Source organism: Centruroides sculpturatus, unplaced genomic scaffold (genome assembly GCF_000671375.1).
Source record: "Centruroides sculpturatus isolate CEXI.00-Female unplaced genomic scaffold, Cexi_2.0 scaffold1339, whole genome shotgun sequence".
Lineage (NCBI taxonomy): Eukaryota > Metazoa > Arthropoda > Arachnida > Scorpiones > Buthidae > Centruroides > Centruroides sculpturatus.
In genome coordinates, this window is record NW_019385710.1 from 199100 (window position 1) to 220325 (window position 21226).

Below are 21226 nucleotides of genomic sequence, written 5' to 3' on the forward strand. Positions count from 1 at the left end.
AATTTAAAACGAAAAATGAATGCATTACGCAGACAATACAAATGCAAATCTTGGACGAAAAAGGAGAAGAGGTACGAATAACATTTTTTTATAAATTAAACGAAAACCTTAATCAAAACATTATTGTTGTTGTCTGTGCATTTGGGCAGCACACATAATACATAAAGCTATTCAAACAGCTGCCGACTTGTTGTTCTGTAGATGTGGAAAATATTATTAAAATACAGTAGGGCGTCGATTATCCGAAAGTCAATCATCCGAAAGAATTCCAGTCGGCAAATTTAAATTTTCGCCAGTGCTGTGGGGCTGCAATCTTTGGCTATGTCTTGGGCTACTCAAATATTTTGCGTTTTTTATACTAAATTAACTTCTGAAGTATAATTTTTTATTGTTTTTATATTTTTCAATATATTTATTTTGTTTGTACAAAATAAAAAAATAAGTTTTAACGATACAATAGCCACGATTATTAGTGTGAACCGCCGGGGAGGGTGTAGGTCTCCCGATCCGGCAACAGGTCGTTAAACCCTTGTCACTGGTCAGGATGGATTAAAATTTTAACCTTTCCCGCGGTAACGGGATTAAATGTTTCGGGTCGAGTGGTGGAGGGAGGAGTGCGTCGGTAAGATGACCGGCGATATACGAGTAAAGATGACACCACTTTAACAGGATAACAACGATTTATTAGCTACATAGAGATTACAATAACCAATTTCAAAAGGGAAAATCTGAATCCCTGAACCGCGAAGGACCGAGAGAGAGTTCACAAAAATTTGTTCCATACCTCTTTATGGTTTTGAATATTCTTAAGTAAAAAGGTTTTGATATCCAACGATGTGGTAGGATTAGGATAATAATTCTTCTTCCGGACACAATATCGTATAGGACACAGTATATTAATAGGACACAATATTCTTAGGACACAGTGACGGCGAATGAACGACTCCCCCGAGAAGGGGAAGGAAGGGGTTTTTATAAGTTCGGCGTGGGAGAATGGTCATGTGACCAATTGTTGTGAGGTAAAAGGTATGCAGATGGGTCAGAGTTGTTCCCGGGCCCATGTTAACTATAAACTTTAGCGTTGGAATGTGGGATTAGTTTCGAATTGAACGGATGTTTATGTCGAACATAAACGAAAAGTTTTTTTTCGTTAGGTTCCACTTATTTAATTAGATTTTAATCAAATACAGGACAATTGAGCGACAAATAGCCGACAAAACTTCCGGATTTCACATTCACTCCCTGTTTTCTTTAAAATCGCACTTAGTAGTGTGATTTTAAACCTTTGGATTGTTTTGTCTGGGTAGAGGTATGTTTACATAGAGAATGGTTCAAATGACCCTTTGCTCTCTTTTTTTTTTCTCTCTCTCCTTTTTTTTTCACCACAAAAAATTCGTTCGGTTACATAAAAAGGTCGCGTTGAAAAAAAAANAGAATGGTCATGTGACCAATTGTTGTGAGGTAAAAGGTATGCAGATGGGTCAGAGTTGTTCCCGGGCCCATGTTAACTATAAACTTTAGCGTTGGAATGTGGGATTAGTTTCGAATTGAACGGATGTTTATGTCGAACATAAACGAAAAGTTTTTTTTTTCCCCGTTAGGTTCCACTTTAAGTTAAAGTAAAATTTAATTAGATTTTAAGCAAATACAGGACAATTAATCGACAAATGGTCGACAAAAATTCCGGATTTCACATTAGTATTTTACAAAGTTTACGTTAGGCTTAACATCGACGAAAATTTAACGCGAAGCGACACGCAACGGAGAAAAATGTGAAGATGGGATAAATTAATATATTTTCCGTACATAATCGGTTATCCGAAACATCGATCTTCCGAACAACCGCAGTCCCCAATTCCGAACAACCGCAGTCCCCAATAATCGACGCTCTACTGTATATTCATATTTCTATATATACGCTGTGCGCGTTGAAAGCCTTAAAAAATTTTGTGAAATTGTGGAAATTGGATATCAGAAAATACTTGGATATAGAAAAACGCGCTGGTTACTCTTTTACCAGCTGTTGAACGAAGTTTGAAAATATATGATCCTTTGAAATCCTAGTTTCTGTCACACGATATATGTCCAAGTATTTTAGAAAAGTTTTTTGAAATTGAATCTTCTAAAATTTGGCTAGAATATGTAAACAATCTAGCAGCTCTTTTATAAGTCAGGTAGAAGAACAAGCTGCAATAAATCCCACATATTTCACGAATCACGTCAAAAAGTTCTACAGTAACTGCTTAGATTATTTAGAAGAATTGACGGTACATTACAATGATATTGAACAATTTCATCGGGCTATGTTAAAACAAGAACTTAATTGAAAAAAATGTGCAAAAATCATTCGATCACATTAATCAATATTTTCCAGATAGTAATATTTTCGTATATGATTTTTTTAATGAGGTATCATTAAGGAAAAAATATATTAATAAAGAAAAGGTTGAATCTTGGGCATCATCAAAAATCTCAACAAAAACCAAACGGTTAGAAATATTTTACCCTTTTGCAACAAACTATGTTCAATACAATAATGCAATATAAATTGTGGAATACGCAATGTCCTTAGCGGGAACAAATGCCGTGACTAAACGCGTTTTTTTTTTCCGTAAATAAAGTGTGGACATCTGATAAATGACAATTAAGTGTTCAGACTTTGAAAGCCTTATTATGTGGAAATATAATTTAACAAATTCTTGCAAAAAATGTTATAACATTTTAAACATTTTAAATCTACTAAGAAAAATTCAGTCAAACAAGACAATATGCGAATGAATAAGAAGTTTTTAAAAATGTAAAATATTATTTATATTTATTATCTTTTTAAATTTTACATATGTTGAAATTAAAAAATATATATATATAATTCAGTAAAATACAATTTTTACGCTTATTGATGATAAAATTTTGTTGCTCTAGAACAATTTTTATTCAACAAGACAACCAATCCTTTTTTCTGTCAATTTTGTTCCGCTTTACCAGTGTTAAAATCTGGTCACCTTAATGTTCTGTGCTAAATTGCCACTCCTGACATGTACTCCTTCATACCTCTAAGCTGGCAAACCACGATTTTATAAACAAGACATAATCTTGTCAATAAAGTACTTGGGTTTATAATGTAAATACAGTCATCTTCGGAGTTGAAATCTATAAGTTTCCTTTCCGGTTCTTAAGTCTACAAAATCACAGATATTATTACTTACGCAATTTGCTGACCGAGAAAAGACAGAAAGAATGAAAACTTAGCTCCGAATCAGAGATCTCGCCCGAAATGCAGCAACACAACAAGAATCTATGGAATAAATGTTTTAAATATCCGATAGACCTTCCTCCTCTTATCGGGTTATTTGCTTGCAACCACGACTCGCCTTTGTTCGAGGAGTCACATTTGGTCGCAGGCAAATCTTTGTCATTCTGCGGAAGATAAAAATTAAAATTATCGATAATCCAGTAAAGGATCATTTTAAATTTCTTAGAGAAAAATCAATGGTCTACCTGAATTGGGTAAACTTTGTTTTGCCGAACATTCGGTTTGGCAACTCCTCTCCTACTAGAAAGAAATTCTCATTTAATATCAAACAAATCTTATAAATTAACATAATTAACCGTTCAATTTACCTCTTCCTCTCCATCTTATCAGTCGAATTTCGCAAAGAAACTTTCCGAGCGCACTTATGCATTCCAATGAACAATCGCAACAATTGGATAACAATAAATCAAAAACTTTTGTTGAAAAATTCATTATAATAACGTCATAGGATGCTACATTAATATTAAATACTTTTAATATAAAAAATTTAAAACGTTAATCTACTCTTTGTTTACAAATTTCGGTTATTTTCTTGCAAATAACCGAAATTTATTTGCAAGCAAAAATTTCGAACGATCGCGTCGTTCGATGAATGAAAATAGTGTCATACATCTATATCTTTCATAGGAACGTTTGAATTAAAATTACGTTACTTTCGGTTTGAATTAAAATTACGTTACTTTCGGTTTGCATCAGACGGTATTGTATAGTTAATAGAAGTTTCGTGACGCAATTCTTTCCAGGTGTGATCTTCGATTTCATTTCTCTAATTCCGTTCTCAAGATTAAGGAAAGACAGTCGTACAGACCGACGACACATATTTTCTTATCAGTTAAGAAAAGAAAATATTTATTGTAATTACATTTTCAAATTAATTTAATGAAAATAACACGGAAGTCTTCGAACAATGTTTACTAATTATTTTATGGCATTTTTTAGTTAAGAACATAACGTTTTAAATATTAATACGCTAATTTAATAATTAAAAATTTAAATTAACGCTATTTAACGTTAATTAAACAAATTCTACTTATCTATTAAGAATTTTGTTTATTTTTACTTAATTCTGTAGCTTTTAAAAGGAAATAGTTTTCATTTGATGCAATTTTTTATGCAAACTGGAAGTCAGGTTATTTTAATTGGAAGGACAAATTAGCTCCAATACGCTGTTCTAGTGGATAAGAACCACAAAAGAAAAAGAACGATGCTTCATCTGCCCTATGTAAAAGTCTCGATGCAAAAACATGTTAATTAATGATTAAGACAACGATGATGATATGAAATTCGTGTGTTGCGCTAAATATTGTGATTATACGTTCTATTCTATACATAACAGTACACCATATTTTCTCACATTTCAGTGTGTCAGCAACTCATTCTGTATTATCATTTTTATATATATTCTGAAAAAAGTTAATTTTTCAGTTGTGTGACGTTGACATTTAAAAAGACAGAGCAACTCTGTGTTAAAATCCGAATTTTTTTCTCTATAGTTTTATTTAAATGTTTCAAACGACTTGAATATTTATGTCAGGTTAATTTTACAGATTTATACATTAAAAATACCGAAATACTTTGTTTTAACCTAATTTATAGTAAATCACTTTTAAATATACTATTGTACTTCTGTAAGGAAGTCTAGCCATTGATAAGTGGATTCAAAGTTATCCCAGGTGTTTCTGTTTTCTCTACATTGAATTAATAAACAAAATCAGAAACCTAATTAATAATAGAGCTTATGTTTACTAATTTGATATAAACTATTAAATTCAAATTTTAAAATATATAAAAAGGAGGAACTGCACTCCACGATTGGCAGTGATTAAAGAAGCAGGTAGAGCACCGTAAAGAGCAGATCCTACGACATGAGGATTGAATTGCCAAAGCTGAAGTAAAGATCACAGATGTTGAGAAAGCTTTGGTTGAGCTCATATCTGAGATTGGGAATGCCACTCCTTTTATAGCTATGACGGCAGTAAGTTGATTTAACGTACCGACCTTCGATAGGACATCTTCATGGTTAGCTTATAAAATCCAGTTTGAAGCCGTAGTGAAGACGAATGGGTAGACTAAAGCACAGGCCATGACAGCAATCCCGTTGGCCCTCCGCGATCAGGCCTTGACTGTACTAGAGGCCCTCGGTAACAACGTCACTTAAAACCAAATGGTGGAGGCCTTGAAGTCCCGATATGGGGACAAGCATCTCGAGCACATGTGTCAGGCACAGCTTAATTTAACTACGAATAAACTCTATTAAGTCTTACTTCTGTTGGGATATAGCACATACTCTACCTCCCCACTCTCTACCTTTTACCAACAAAATTTAACAGCATCAAGGTACAGTTCTTCATATACAAGCTACCGTGCCGAATTTTTTTAAAAATCTTAACCCCTTTTGAGATATTAAGCGAAATATACCCCAACACACAAACTACACAATCATATACATACATATCCACCCAATTTTTTGACTACTTTATCGACTTTTATTAGACTCAAAATGTACAGATTTGCAAATAACTCACAGAGTGAATTGTTAAAAATGTAAAATTTAATATGATCAAGTAATATTAAACAGTGATGTCGTTATAAATAAAACAGAAGTAACAAATCTATAAGAAAGTTTACCTATAAACTTTGCATATAAAGCTAAAAAAGATATTATTTTTTTAAGTTTATTAAAATTTACTTTTTAATCTAAAAATTAAATACCTTATTATTATTATTTTATGTAGATTATGACAATTAACAATGTGAAATACAGTCGACCCCCCTATAACGTGCGTTCCTATAACGACAATTCCTATAACGTAGCGAAAAAATTGTAGCAACCTTTGTATAAAGTACCTCCCATAACGTCGTTTCGCGACAAGATTGATAGAATCTGGACCAATAGTGGATGAGCAGCCGAACTACTTTCCTCTGACCCTGCGCCACGCTACGGAGCGGCTAAATTGAGTTTGCTATCGTCTGTTTAGTATTATATATAAATTATATATAAATTAGGTACTGTACATATAATTATATATTAATTATATATAAATTAGCTACTGTATATATAATTATATATTAACTTAATTTATTGTAAGTTTATTATAATTATATATATGCTTTCTGCAGNTACAGTCGACCCCCCTATAATTACGGTCCCTATAATTACGATTCCTATAAAACTACGAAAAAATATACGTATTTTGGAAATGTTGAGTCGGATTAGTGTAGAATCGATTAATTTTATGGAAGAAAACTTTTCAATCAGCCGTAGTCCGTAAATTTGACACGTGTCGGGCTGTGATTGGAACGACTTGTAAGAAATCGGATTCCTAATAAATTGGAACGTATCTATATCTTATAGGGGGGTCGACTGTAATTTAATTTTTTACATTTTTGTTTCGAAAAATGTCTTTAAGTTAAAATTTTGTTTTGATACAATTTCATAATAATTATGAAATATTTTTTTTATTTGAACGATGAAATTAAATGTGTTTTCATTGCAAAAAACAGTACTTTCTTTAAAATATTTGATTCTTGTAAACCTTTCATATGACATTTCAAATGGATTCAATCTTCCTATTGAGTTTATGAACTTTTCAAAAGTTTTAGTATTATTTTTGATGCTTTTTATTGAGTATACAATAATGCAATATAAAAAATTCAGGTTATTTTTTTATTTTTTTGCTTTATAGATATAGTATAGTAATAGATATGCTCCATAAAAATATTCTGTAATAGCTGTTACCCGCGACTTGGCCCGCGCGCATTTTACAAGCAAACACCATTTATATTCGGTATTTCAACAACCACAGTAATTGTTATATAATACCAATCTCTGAAAATCAAACAAACTGTTTTCAATTTAATCAATTTTCTGGAACGTTTACAATCGTTCTATAATCGAACCAATATGCAAAAACAAATTCGAATGTAAAACAGTAGAAGCCGTTTTTCCGGTTAAGCCTTAATGCTCACTTCTCCCCTCCCGCGGGGAAATTTCGAAAAATGCCTTCTCAGTGTTCGTTTTAATGACGTACCTTAACTGTGTACCAAATGTCACCTCTTTAGGTTCAGCGGTTTGCTGTGAGCGATGATGAATCAATCAGCCGGTCAGTCAGAACAAGTAATTTTATATATTTAGGTTGTTAGAGCGTAAGTAGAAGTAATATTTGGAATTGGGTTTCTACTTACTTTTGCTTTGATTATTTTTGACGGTTATATCATAATATACAACGAGTTGACAAGTGTATGAATCAAGTGTATTTGTTAACGTATCATACGAATACCAACGAAACTATTTATACTAAATTTGTATATATATTTATTAAGAATTGTATACATTTTTAACACCATAGCCAAATATTCTAGATAATGAGATAACTACCTAATAAATTCGGATTAATAAAAAATATCAGTTAACGTTGACAAGAGATTACAAATTACAACAGTTCCCTAGATATCCGACACAGAAAAACATCGATATTAATTTACATGCTGCAAGCATAATACAAAATTGCTATAAATGTTATATGTTAATTTTATATATTGTGTTATATTTCCATATTTGTTAGACGTAGAAAGAGTGGAGGTCTCGTACTTTTCCCTTGTGTATCTCTTTTCTCTCACTTCCGGATATTGATATCATAATTCAGTTAATTTCTTTATGTTGTGTTTCATTTTGTTTATTTTTATTATTCGTACTTTTTCTTAAAACTTTTCTTGGAAACAAATTCCCGCAGAAAATATGAGACTGGAATCTCCAAAAAAAGGTAACAGAATACAGCTCCAATAGTGGAAAAAAACAACACGAACAGGAATAGCATCCACTGAAAAAATATACAGATTTATTAATGTTTAACATAAATTTACTATATTTATTTGCTTAAATACATATATGTACTGTAAATATAGTCTGAATTTATAAGATTAAACAGTAAATATAATATTTTATCTAAGAAAATATTTGATTAAAAAAATCAGTGAGAAAAAAAACATGGAAAACAATATAATTAGTAAATGCAACAATAGTCAGGACAACAATAATACTTATAGAAAATAGAAGAAACTGTAATCGTCTGTAACCTCTAATGGAAGGTCGACATCATCTTCAAAAAACATTTGTGTTTCTAAGATGAATGAGAAGACGTAATGAAAATGTTTACAGTTTCTTCTATTATTTAACCCTACTCTTCTACTTTTGGACCATGGACCATCTTTTCAGGAGCTTTCTTTAAACCATCTTTTTTGGAAACTATCGCGACACTTCGCCTGCCACGTATTTTGTCGTAAGGTATTCCTAAATATGTGACGCATATTCGATAGTTTCAAATTCCTTTTGCTTAGTTTATATTTATACTTATTTTCCGTTTTGGATCAAATTGACACCATAGTGTCTTCAATGTTCTATGGTATTTTTTCCATATTCCAGGGTTGTGTGACGGCGTGGCATAATAATAATACGAGACGACGAGGACTTTCTTACGAAGATGTTCTGCAGTGTTCAGGTAAACTAAGTGGAGTAGACAGTGAAAATGTGCCTAACTTTGCAGAACATAAGAGAGACAAACGGCCATAGTTCTTGAAGGAATTAGCCCTCGTTTTGATTTTTCCACATGCACTTCAATGATTGAAAGTACAGCCGACGCCGAAAGATGTCAAATAGGTCATTTGCAGTTTCTACATTGTACCAGAAGCACCCTGACCAGCCAAAAGCACCACATATATTCATCCAGGTTAACGCAAGAAATGCTATATTTGTCCCAGATCTATTGATATGGAAACCAAATTAGTCTGTAACGAGTACAATAAGTTTGTGTGAAAAGCATACCAAACGGTTGTGCAACCAAAGCCAACAAATTTTGCATAGAGGACAAAAAGCTTTGTGTAATATTATTTGAATGTAATAATACATTGTAATCCCATATTATTTCATTAAAAAATATTGTAATAAAGTGTTGTTATTTTGATCATATAGCAAGTTTGTCACTTGGGTCAAATTTAACATATGATACCAAGAATGTTATTTTTTTCATAATACCAGAGCAGGGTAAACAACGTCATGTAAACAGTTTCCTCTAACGTTGTCATGTTGGAAAATAAATACGAAAGTTTGATTGATTTTTCTTACCGGAAAATTCTAAATATTATGAAATATTATATAAATAATGAATTAGAATTTAAATAAATTACAGAAAAAGTATATAATTAAAATATCGAAAAATATATTTTTCAAAAATTATAGAAACAATTTTAGAAATAAACAAAGTTATACCAAATTTATTTCTGTAACTGAGTTTGGGCTTCTAATCTTCCCAAAGACATAAAGAAAAACTAAAGGGTGCAGAAGATAAATCCAGAATACCAGTCGATCCATTGCGACAAAGAAGTAGAAAGAAAGGAATTTGTTCACGACACCTACAATATTATAAAATTATATTTACAGTATGTATAGAAATTATGTTAACAATATTTATATACATAAATGATATCAACAATCTTATTAATTGATAAAAGGGAAATATACCCATTTTTATTTTTTTGTACATACGACTGGAAAATATATTGTAGGACGCAGTGCCGGCCCGAGGCAAATTTTAGGATGGAGCGAGATCCTATTATGGCGTCCCCTTGGTTACCCCTAATTTATACCCTTTAATTTTCTTTACCACTGAGGAGCCCTCTAGGGCTTAGCGCCTGGAGCGGCTGCTCCGTTCGCCCTATGGTAGGGCCGGCTCTGGNGGCAAATTTTAGGATGGAGCGAGATCCTATTATGGCGTCCCCTTGGTTACCCCTAATTTATACCCTTTAATTTTCTTTACCACTGAGGAGCCCTCTAGGGCTTAGCGCCTGGAGCGGCTGCTCCGTTCGCCCTATGGTAGGGCCGGCTCTGGTAGGACGTTAAGTGTTGGTATATATGGCGATTTGTAACTTGTTTCATTGGAAATGGACGCATCAGCAATGTCTATAATTATAAAACTATCGTAAACATATTTGCGTGCCCGTTTCTTTCTCAATTCCAAAGTCACCACAACGTTATGGAGGCTTACGATTTCATCTTTTGCTGTAGCCTCGATGGATGACAGATGTCAAGCACCTGTTTCAAACCACAAATAGCTAAAAATGGCAATAATGTGAGTTTGTTTTCTGTCATCATAATGGAACTGATTCCAGAAAACACCTCTGTTACGAATTAACTTTGTTGTGAACTGCATCGTTTGAACATCGACATCAATATCCTTGCCGAGAAAATTATAAAGTTCGATATGACCACGACAACGCGCCTGCATACAGAGCGAAGCTCATCTTAAAGAAGTTGGCTAATCTGTGTTGGGAGGATGTGCCTCATCCATCCTACATCCTAGACATACCATGAACACAACAAGTCCATAGCAGACCTACCAAGTATTTTTCGGCCCAGCAGAGACATGTTGCCAATGTAGAGTTCAATGGCAATACCCGACCCGCAAGACGTTATACAAAGAAAACCCAGAATTGTGCTTTCAAGGTATTGGAGGTTTATGGTCAAGAAGCCGAGATATAGTTCATATTACCAGACTAAACTGTAGTTATTGTTAAATTAACTATCAATAAAATTTTTCTGTTACCTTTTAAAATGTTTAAATTTCTCCTTTACAACCTGATAAAATATTTAACAATTGTAAATATTTTTATTTATTTCTTATCTATACATCATAAAATATACAAAGTCGATTCTTCCTTTTTATACTTGTTGACATTCCCTACAAAAACACCTTAGCGTTTGTATTCATAAAATAAAAAGTATGACATTACAATGTATGATAAAATATTCACAATTTTCTTTCTATACTTCTTTATATTTCAGTATAATATTAGATACAATTATGAATAATATGTAAAATGTAGAGTAAAATGAAATTTTCTCATTTTATCAAAGAAATTTATTCAATGCATCATGTTTTATTCGTGGACCATGATAAAACAGTAGTGTCCAGAAAACAATTTTAATTCTATTTGTTTGAAACATTAAATATATTCACTTGACATTTACAAAGTATCAATACAACTAGAAATAAATACAAATGTTTTCTCTTACACGCTCGTTTTTGTAAGCCTATCTTTTAAAACTGAAGTACTGGATCCTGTTTCTTTTGTATTTTTTTCCTCTCAGAAAGCAATACCTAAAATTTGCTAATTGTAAAAGGTTTTTTTTTATTATCACTTTCTTGGCTGCTGTATATATAAGAGGAAAAGTATAGCGATGAAATTGAAAATTAACTCAAATATTTTTACATTTTTGGACATATAACACCCTGAAATTGAAATACCGAGAAATACAAAAGCACTTCGAAGTAATTTCTGTATGTATGAATATGACATTCATACATATAGAAATTTATTGCTAGTGTAACAGGATTTTGCTCATTCTCTTTAAAGCTTAATAACTTCTGTGCTTTTTTTAAAAAATTTTTGAAGGTCTATTGGGAAATTTGCTTATTATAGGAATTGATGTTAAATTGTAGTTATTAACCACTTTTTCCCTAATTTTCGTTTAGGAATTTTTAATTAAACATAAAAAATACTTAAAACTGAAAAAAGGAAAGAAATGCGTTAATTTTGAAGATAAAGCTTCAAACTTTATTTTCCATTGTCTCGCCTTTCTGCGAAACTTGACACCAATGAGGCATTGTGTTTACAGCTGGATGACCTTGAGAACAGTTGGTGTTGGATTTCCCGAGACATTCTCATAGAAGTCTAAGGAGGTAAACGGTTTAAATTGGGGTTAATACTAGCTGGTCTTATATTTCCAAATATTTTTAAAAAATTACGTTTTTTATTGCGTTTTCCGGCCCATCGACTTAATTAAACGTATATATAATAAAATCTATTAATTAAAAAGAATCCAAAATTATTGGAGTTCGTTTTTGACATTAGAGAGTAGCTTTAAATAACTTTACGGAAGAAAAATCCGTGCACTATTACTCTAGAACAGTGTTCCTCAAACGGTGTGCTGTCACAAGGTGTAAGATGTGACGTGAACTTTTACATATTCTATTAATTTCAAGCTTTATTTATATATATTTATCACAATTGCTGTGCTTCTTATGCTTGTATTTTAAGTGTTATCTCATAAGTGCCGCAGCACTCATGAAATAAGATGATGTTCGTTTATTCTTTATTACAAGCATTTTTATGTATTTTAAGAAATTAAATGTAAAATAAATTAGCTCACGGGTGTTGATGTCTGTTTAATAATAATAATAATAATAGGTTAGTGGCATTACATAATTTTATTAATAGTATCATATCATACATTTTTGAGGGGAATAACATTTTGGTGTGCCATGTTGAGTCATGGGTGTGCCGCGAGTAGAAAAAGGTTGCAGAACACTGANTTAATTAAAAAGAATCCAAAATTATTGGAGTTCGTTTTTGACATTAGAGAGTAGCTTTAAATAACTTTACGGAAGAAAAATCCGTGCACTATTACTCTAGAACAGTGTTCCTCAAACGGTGTGCTGTCACAAGGTGTAAGATGTGACGTGAACTTTTACATATTCTATTAATTTCAAGCTTTATTTATATATATTTATCACAATTGCTGTGCTTCTTATGCTTGTATTTTAAGTGTTATCTCATAAGTGCCGCAGCACTCATGAAATAAGATGATGTTCGTTTATTCTTTATTACAAGCATTTTTATGTATTTTAAGAAATTAAATGTAAAATAAATTAGCTCACGGGTGTTGATGTCTGTTTAATAATAATAATAATAATAGGTTAGTGGCATTACATAATTTTATTAATAGTATTATATGATAGGCTTTTGAGGGGATAAAAGAAATCAATAATAAGGTAGTAAGGCTAACGGACTGGGTAACAAATACCCTTGAAAAGAAATATTTCAAAAAAATAAGGTGGATTGTAAAGAAACAAGCTCCCAAGAAACAAAAAAGAAGTGTACCGCCTTATATTCTATGGGACCAAAGTACCAAAAATTGTGGATATGGTATTAAAGAATGGACCCAGTTACGTTCCAAATAACATGAACGATTGGGAAACTACAATGGCTGAAATGGAAAGAGGTATGGCCGGTCTTAATGAAGTAGAAAGGAATTATTTTAAATGGAAGATGGTTTTCATAAAAAAGGAAAGACATAAGGTAGTTTGTAGGGAAAAATTAAATATGAAATATACAAAAGAATGGCTAACGAAAAATCAGTTAGTGTTAACAAACGCCGACAAAACTAAACAAATGGTTATTATGGAAAGAGGAAGGTATAATGAAGTCATTGAAGATTATCTTAAGAAAACGGAATGTGATATCGTGGACGATAAGATTGTAACAATAACGAACAACAAAGTTAAAAAACTAGAAAAAACTCCACTCGCGAAGTACATGACGTTATTAAAAAGGTCACATAACCCGTGCCCCCGAATACCCAGAATATTTGCGTTCGCAAAAAACTCACAAGCAAAACAAAGAAATTAGACTGGTAGTTGAGAAATGTGATGCTCCAACCTTTATATTAGAGAAACGATTAAAAAAGTATATCTATGAAATGTTGGAAGATAATGTATATGTAACACAGGATCCAAATAAATTGGTAAAAGAGTTACAAGGTTTGGCACTGATGAATGATGAAATAGGAACGGTTATGGATTTTGATAGCATGTACCCTTCCATGAAATTAACATCTTGTTTCAATACTCTTGTTGATTTTATGATACAACATAATCCAGGATTAACAGCATATATGGAAGACTTAAATAAATTGGCGGATTTGATGTGTTACCAATCCTTTTTTACGTTCAATGGGACGGTGTACAAACAAAGGAAAGGAGTCCCAATGGGTAGTCCCATGTCGAGTCTCTTGTGCGAATTAGTGGTACGTCAACTAGAGAAGGAGGTTCTAGAAAACTGCATGGAGGACATTATATTATACAAAAGATATGTTGATGACGTATTGATAGTTTGGAAAAATAACCGAAGGATTGAGGAATTTTTAATTACGATAAATAACAATAAGCATGGGTTAAAACTAAAATTTGAACAAAAAAGCCATACACATATCCATTTTTTGGATATTAACATAAGATTTAAACAAGGATATGTACAAACGGCAGTGTATCTAAAACCACACATTCTCCACTATATATCCCGGCATGGTCTAATGATCCGTTTAGATACAAGACGGCATCGTTTAGGGCGCTTATTAAAAGAGCGTTCTTATATTGCACCAACGTACAGGATAGAATTAGCGAGATTAACTGAATCAGGAAGATTGCGAAAAGTTTAGGATACAAAACATCTACAATTAACGGATTGGTCAAAGGTTACAAACAAGAGACAAACAAACGGGATAAGCTAAAAAATAGGTTTAATAAGTTTACATACAACAGGAAGGTAGAAGGAATAATGGAAGAACTATGTAAATATAAGAGCACAAGAACTGTTTATAAACGAGCGCCACACATCTACAAATTGCTAAGGAATGATAAGGACAAGATAGGAATGAAAGAAAAGGCTGGGTTTATATAATTCCCTTTGAAAATCAACAACTAGGAGTGGCAAAAGATTATATGGGAGTTACCACGAGAAACCTGGCGGCTCGTTTAAAGGAGCACATGTGTGACGTTAGTAAAGGGAACAACAACACCATCTTGGCAATCATGGCACAATCAGATGGAGCAAATGTTAAGTGGGATGATACAAGGATAGTTAGACCGCTCCATTATCCGACTATTGCGTTTGGCATAGAAAAAATGCAGATATATAAGAGTAAAATAAATAATAATTGCTTAAACGCAAAGGATGCTAATGCTCTGCCAACGGTATAGAAATACTTGTTAGAAAAAGAAATAGGAATTAAAAACCCGTAAACTTATGGAAGATATATTTTACTAGTTTAATGTATATTTTTTATTTTTATTTTTTGTTATATTAATTTTATATATATTTATTATTTAATATGTTAAAAAATTTTTAGTTAAGTAGAGGATGGCCTATTAGAAGTAGGCTGAAAACGTTAAAAATTTAAATTTAAAATTTATTCGAAAGTTTTGTATTCAATTGTTAAACGGTAATATCTTGAGGATGGCCTATTAGAAGTAGGCTGAAAACGTTTGAACAGTAAATAAATAATAAGCTCAGCAAATTTTTAGTGTTTGATTATATTTGTTACAAAAAGAATTTTTTAGCAGTCAAATGAATGAAGGTCTTGTCATAACTTAGGGAGCATTCTCGTATGGTGATAAACTTGTTCATGTTAAAATTAAAATTAAATAAATATCCGAAAATTATCAGCTGTTATTAAAAAACATTTGCTCTCACATAGATAATATTTTACAAGAAATAAATAGTATTATTAAAAAGACAATGCTTGCTGACACAACTCAAACGCAATTCAAGTCTGGCTTCAGACAAAAAAATTAATGTTACACTTTAGCTATTAAGAAATTCTGTTGAAAACTTTTGAGGTATTCAAAGTCAGAACATAATCGCAAGCAATCGCCAATTTTTACAAGTTCAAGAACTTGAATGCGAAATTGCCCATTAATGAAATAATATTGACAAGGATTTAGTGAAAAACTCTATAGGTCAATACGAAACACGCTTCTTAGATTCATACGAAGAACTGAAGCAACAATCAACTATAATTCAAGAAATTTGCTTTTGAAACTTTGATTTTATGATCTCATAAATGTATTGAAAGTGAAAATTTGACTTTTGTAAAACTATTAATTAAAATGTGTTAAAGTTGTTGAACTAATTGTTCAAAATGTCTTCAATACTTGTGTTTATTTTATTGAGTATAATAATTAACCATTAATCATTGTTGAATTTCAGAAAACTTATGATATGTACTGGTGTTATAATTTCTTAACAAACTGTACTTCAATTAAATTATTTTCTATAGAGAGATAATTGTATATTACGCACAAAATTTTATTTGTTTCTGTGCTCTTATATTTAGTGAAATCTATTTAGCTAACGTAAGCGAGTTTTTCAAAAAGTCAGAACGTGTTTTGGTTGAGAATGTGTATGTTGGAAATTTACAGCATTGGCATGACTACTAATCATGACTTTTTAAAAATACATATATTTCGTACTTATTTCCAAAATGAAATATGTATATTTTTAATGGTAATACCCGGACTAACCAAAATTTTGATATGCTGCGAGTATTTATGAAATGTGATATTCGCGGTCACAGGTCGCCTTGAAAAGTCTACTTATAGATCGAGTTGACGATTGACAGCTGTCTACTTACATGATCTCTACAACAATTTTTAAATTTAGATTTGGATCAGTTTTTAACTGTTTTTAATACAATTTTGGTTTTCTAAGCAATGAAGCTCAGTTTCTTTTTACTTAGTGTTTGATGAACCAATGTATCTGCACACATCTGCCGATCAATGTCAAATGCAGTAGTTCTATTGCTTCAGCTAATAATTAATGAAGATGAAAATCAATTTACCTAAGACGATTTATTGTGATCTTGAAGTAAGAAATGTTATTTTCAGTTTTCTGCGTTTTATTTTTAGTATATTTCTGTAAACATTATTTAATTCTCCTTTTATTTTTATCATGTAAAAAGCACTAAAAATAACAATAGAATTTCCTTACAATACATAAGATTATCAACATACCTCCATATCCCGAAATGCACGCTACACATATCCATGCAATTAAAGCTGTCCATGCAATCGGAGAAAGAATATGATGTGCCATAATTAAAGATTTATTTGGTAAAATGTCGGTTTTGCAAATATGCAAACAGAAAAAAGACAATCCGAACAGAAAAATCGTCGAAATCCAACATGAAGTAAATATCTCCTAGAAAAAAAAGGATAGATTTAATTTTTTTTCATAATCGTGTAGCTGTATTTTGTTGAGTTTTATTTCTGTAATCTATTCATTATTATGTGTAGTATTTCAAACTTCCAAACGAAATATTCATTAATTTAAAAACGTACAATTTATAATTCAGTGTACTTTTCTACATATGCATTGCATTTTTTGCATAAGCATTACGGGTCGTCATAACATCTCCTTTTTGCCAGTGCTATAAATCCACCATTTTCTCTCATTATAATTTTACTGTAGAAATTATATATACTAACTTCATGTCTATTTACAATTTTATAAAAAGCAATTATAGGTAAAAATTTAATTGCGAGTAGAATAGTAAGATCATAGGTGATTACTGATGAATTAGGTTTTAATTAATTTATATCGTTTGTTTCTCTTTCCTTAGCATAACAAGTGTTAATTCACAAAAATGTGTGAAGTAGACACAAGCATTATATAAAATGTTTTACATATTATAAGTTGTAATGTTCTGCAATCTTAATGGGGTCCAGAAGTATATAACAGTGAGTAATCCTATGTTAATAATCTAGTTAACTATGTATGTAAGTACTGTAGTATTTAATATATATAATATTATGTTAGTAGTATAAAACTGGATAAGTACTTGTACCCGGAATTGATTTTACCTATAATTGTTTTTTATAAAAGAACGTATAAATGAAAACTAGTCAGCAAGTTGAAATTTATAATTTCCACAGTAAAGTTATAATGAGAGGATCTTTACAGCATTGAAAAAAAATTGAGATTGTATATCTAACCAAAATGCATACAAGTATGTAAAATAAAAAATTGAATAATAAATTGTACGTTGATAAACTAAAGGATATTTGGTTTGACTGTTTGAAATACTAAAACTGACACTGAAAAGTTGATATAGTTAAAACTCATAGATTTTAAAATGAAATTTACAATTATCATGTTTCATATTCAATCATACGAAACAAATTTTTATCAATGTAAAAATTATTTAAATATTAATATTATTTTATATTGTTACTTAAACTTTATCCACGATTACGAGTAGAATAATTTTTTAAATGTAATTTAATATTAACAATATTATTAGAGCCATTATAAGAAAAGTCAACAATGGACTTCTGTAACAATGAACATCAAAAAGTATTGTCGACGAGATTAACAATAAATTTTTAATTGTTAAAAAAATAATAATTTTTAATTGCAACTGGACCAGGGGTGGCGAACAGTTTCTGTCCCCGGGCCGAATTGGAAAAAAAACTTTTTTCACGGGCCGAATCAGAGACTGCCCTAGGAAGATTTTGAGGTGGTGCGAGATCTCATTGTGGTGTCAGATTAAAGATTACAGATACATTTTTCACGTTATCACTCTACGCTGTACTTACGAGATTTGTAATGGATGGTTCAATTCAAAAGCACAGTGAGTTGTTGATTTTCTTTTTACTTTTTTAAGCGTCAGAATTTTTCATCGAGCTATTCGGTCTTCAGTAGCTAATATTGAAAGATTGATCGCGGGCCAACATAAATTCATTAGACGGGCCGGATCTGCCCCGCGGGCCAGATCCGGCCCGTCTAATGAATTTATGTTGGCCCTACCTGAACCAGACTATAGCAAGTGTGTGCATGTCATGCTTGTCTGGGTAGAGTCGACAGTCGGGTCACAGCGAAAATAGGATCAGTTACAAGTTTTTAATCGCTGCGATTGTTTAGTCGCAAGTGTATGCACTTGTATTGGAAACAGTGAGTTTTATTTTTGCGACTGAAAAATCGCGCGAATAGAAATCGCAAGTGGTAGCCTAGCCTATCGAAGATATAAACTACGTACACCGGAAACTGCGGACCGATAACCCAATATTTTCAATTAATCTTTACTATTTATCTACCATTACTAGTTCACTATTAATCTTAATTATTTCCAAATGTTCTTAACACATAGTTCTATATGAATTATTAAATAAGTGCCGAAGATTTTGTACAATGGACTGTAGCCAATAATACACTTAAGTAATTTACTATATTTTCTCACCTATAACACCAATTTTTTCTGTTCTGAAAATGGAATGAGGCTTATACATCCGGAAGAAGGATATACAGTAAGACCCCGCTTAACGCTGCCTCGATTAACGCTGATTCGATATAACGAGGTCTGCTCGAAGCATAAAAAAAGCTCAAAATTTACGCTGATTCAAATTATCGCGGCAATTCATTGATTCGTATATAATATGATAATGTACGAACACGAACCAATCAGTAAAAGGCGGCAATTCGTCGTAGCGCTGTACTTCCCTTAAATCTATGTTTGTTTGGTGCAATTTTGGTAAAAATATAACATCATGGAAGCCATAAAAAATATCGACTTGGCGTAACAAGAATTAACTGATGAATGCACGAAAGGAGTGTGGAAGAAGTTATGGCTGAATGTATCCAAAATTTCTGCACGAGAAGAGCCTATCGCTGTATCATTAGCTAAGTTGAATAAATTGTTAACCTAATCGATAAAGCAAGACTAGGAGATGTAGACAAACAAGATATTGAGGAGTAACTGCAGGTTTCTGGTGAGAGCCTTACTAACGACGACCTTCGAGGACAGGAAGAGCAATAACTTCATATAGAACTGGAAAATAATGATTTTGAAAACGAAGAATCCAAAGAATATCTGTACAGATTTTCTTAGTAAATATTTTGTAACGATAACCGAAATCATCGATCAAACTGTATTGAATGATCAGATTTTGAAATGAGTGCAAAAGCAAAACGAGGCGTTTGTATTGATGTATAACCCGTTTTTTTAACCCTTTTACTGTCGCTAACTGTATTAACAAAGTTCCTGCACATTAGCTATGAGCAATGAAAACATTGAAATGAAGGATACATTAACGAAAGAGAATCAAAAAGACGTAATTATATATAATTATGTCTAAAGATATGTAAATATATATAATTATATATACATAGTCTTCTTTAAGAAGTAAAAATAAAACTACTAGAAAGTTTATGAAAACAATGAAAATAAATTTAATAATCTGTCAGAAATATAACGTTAATTTATTATCGAGCAAAAGTAATTTACTTGATATTGTAGAACTACAATCGAAAATTTATAAGGAATAAATATATTTAACTTATAAATATTCTTATAATAAATCATCTTCCATACTAATTGCGGCATGCTATAAAACATTTTAAATTATGCGATTTTCAACAAACGGATTTTGATAAGGAAACATCCAACACTCTTACCCTCAATTTAAATAATAATTACAATAATGGGAATTGTTTTAAAAGATTACTCCTGAGTAAATAACTTACTAGTTATTTGTATTACAAAATTTCAATGGGTTAAAAATATACATTATAAGTGTTTATGTTCTTGACAGATATGTAAGATGGAAAATTTCTCCTTCCTTCTTCATTTCTCCTTCTTCCTTCTTCATTTCTCCTTCCTTCTTCATTTCTCCTTCTTCCTTCTTCATTTCTCCTTCTTCCTTCTTCATTTCTCCTTCTTCCTTCTTCATTTCTCCTTCTTCCTTCTTCATTTTGTGTTTCTTCACGCTGTGTTTCTGCATGTTCTCTATCTGTTTCGACATTCATACTGTGTTCACCCTCTCTTCCTTCTTCTCTTCTTCGTTCATTCCTTCCTAGCATTCTTACTTCTTGTTCTAATCTTCCTCGTTCAGTGACTCTTCGTTCATTTCTTCTTAAAATTCCTATTTCGTGTTCTAAACTTTCTCTTTCGTTGGCACTTACTTCATTTCTTTGTAACCTCCTTGCTCTTTCTTCCAATCTTCTTTCTCTTTGACGATATAATCGAGTGCGTTCCCTATTTTTTCTCAACCTTTCCGCTCGCTGATTCGGTGTTTCGTTATTTCTTCTTTGTCTTTCTCTATCCCGATTTCTTTCTCTTCGTCTTTCAATTCTTTCCAAAAATTCGTCCATCTTTTTCTGTCAGTATTAATGAGATTAAACAGTTGATTAGAAATTGATAAAGTTTGGAATATTTTTTAAATCAAAAAGTTGTATCTAAGCAATTATAAGAATTACACTAAAATTTTAGATTTTACTACTAATAGAGGAGAAGGTGGTATTATG

The 21226-nt window shown here is 31.6% G+C and overlaps 2 protein-coding genes and 1 long non-coding RNA gene across 3 annotated transcripts; all 3 read right to left on the minus strand.

Annotated features, from left to right (window-relative positions):
• Positions 1–2978: 2978 nt before the first annotated feature.
• Positions 2979–3713, minus strand: LOC111641424. The gene is made up of 3 exons (XM_023387588.1): positions 3622–3713; positions 3499–3553; positions 2979–3417 (listed from the first exon to the last, which is right to left on the minus strand). Exons 1-3 carry the CDS (start codon positions 3681–3683, stop codon positions 3199–3201), a joined length of 336 nt encoding a protein of 111 aa, XP_023243356.1. The 5' UTR covers positions 3684–3713; the 3' UTR covers positions 2979–3198.
• A 3926-nt stretch (positions 3714–7639) lies between these two features.
• Positions 7640–18364, minus strand: LOC111641423. The gene is made up of 4 exons (XR_002759401.1): positions 18159–18364; positions 16939–17125; positions 9579–9721; positions 7640–8133 (listed from the first exon to the last, which is right to left on the minus strand). It is a non-coding gene; the product is annotated as an uncharacterized LOC111641423 (long non-coding RNA).
• Positions 18365–20476: 2112 nt separating this feature from the next.
• LOC111641422 (vicilin-like seed storage protein At2g18540) lies at positions 20477–21077 on the minus strand. Its single transcript, XM_023387587.1, has one exon. The coding sequence runs from the start codon at positions 21071–21073 to the stop codon at positions 20477–20479; it is 597 nt and encodes a 198-aa protein (XP_023243355.1). The 5' UTR covers positions 21074–21077.
• Between the last annotated feature and the right edge of the window lie 149 nt (positions 21078–21226).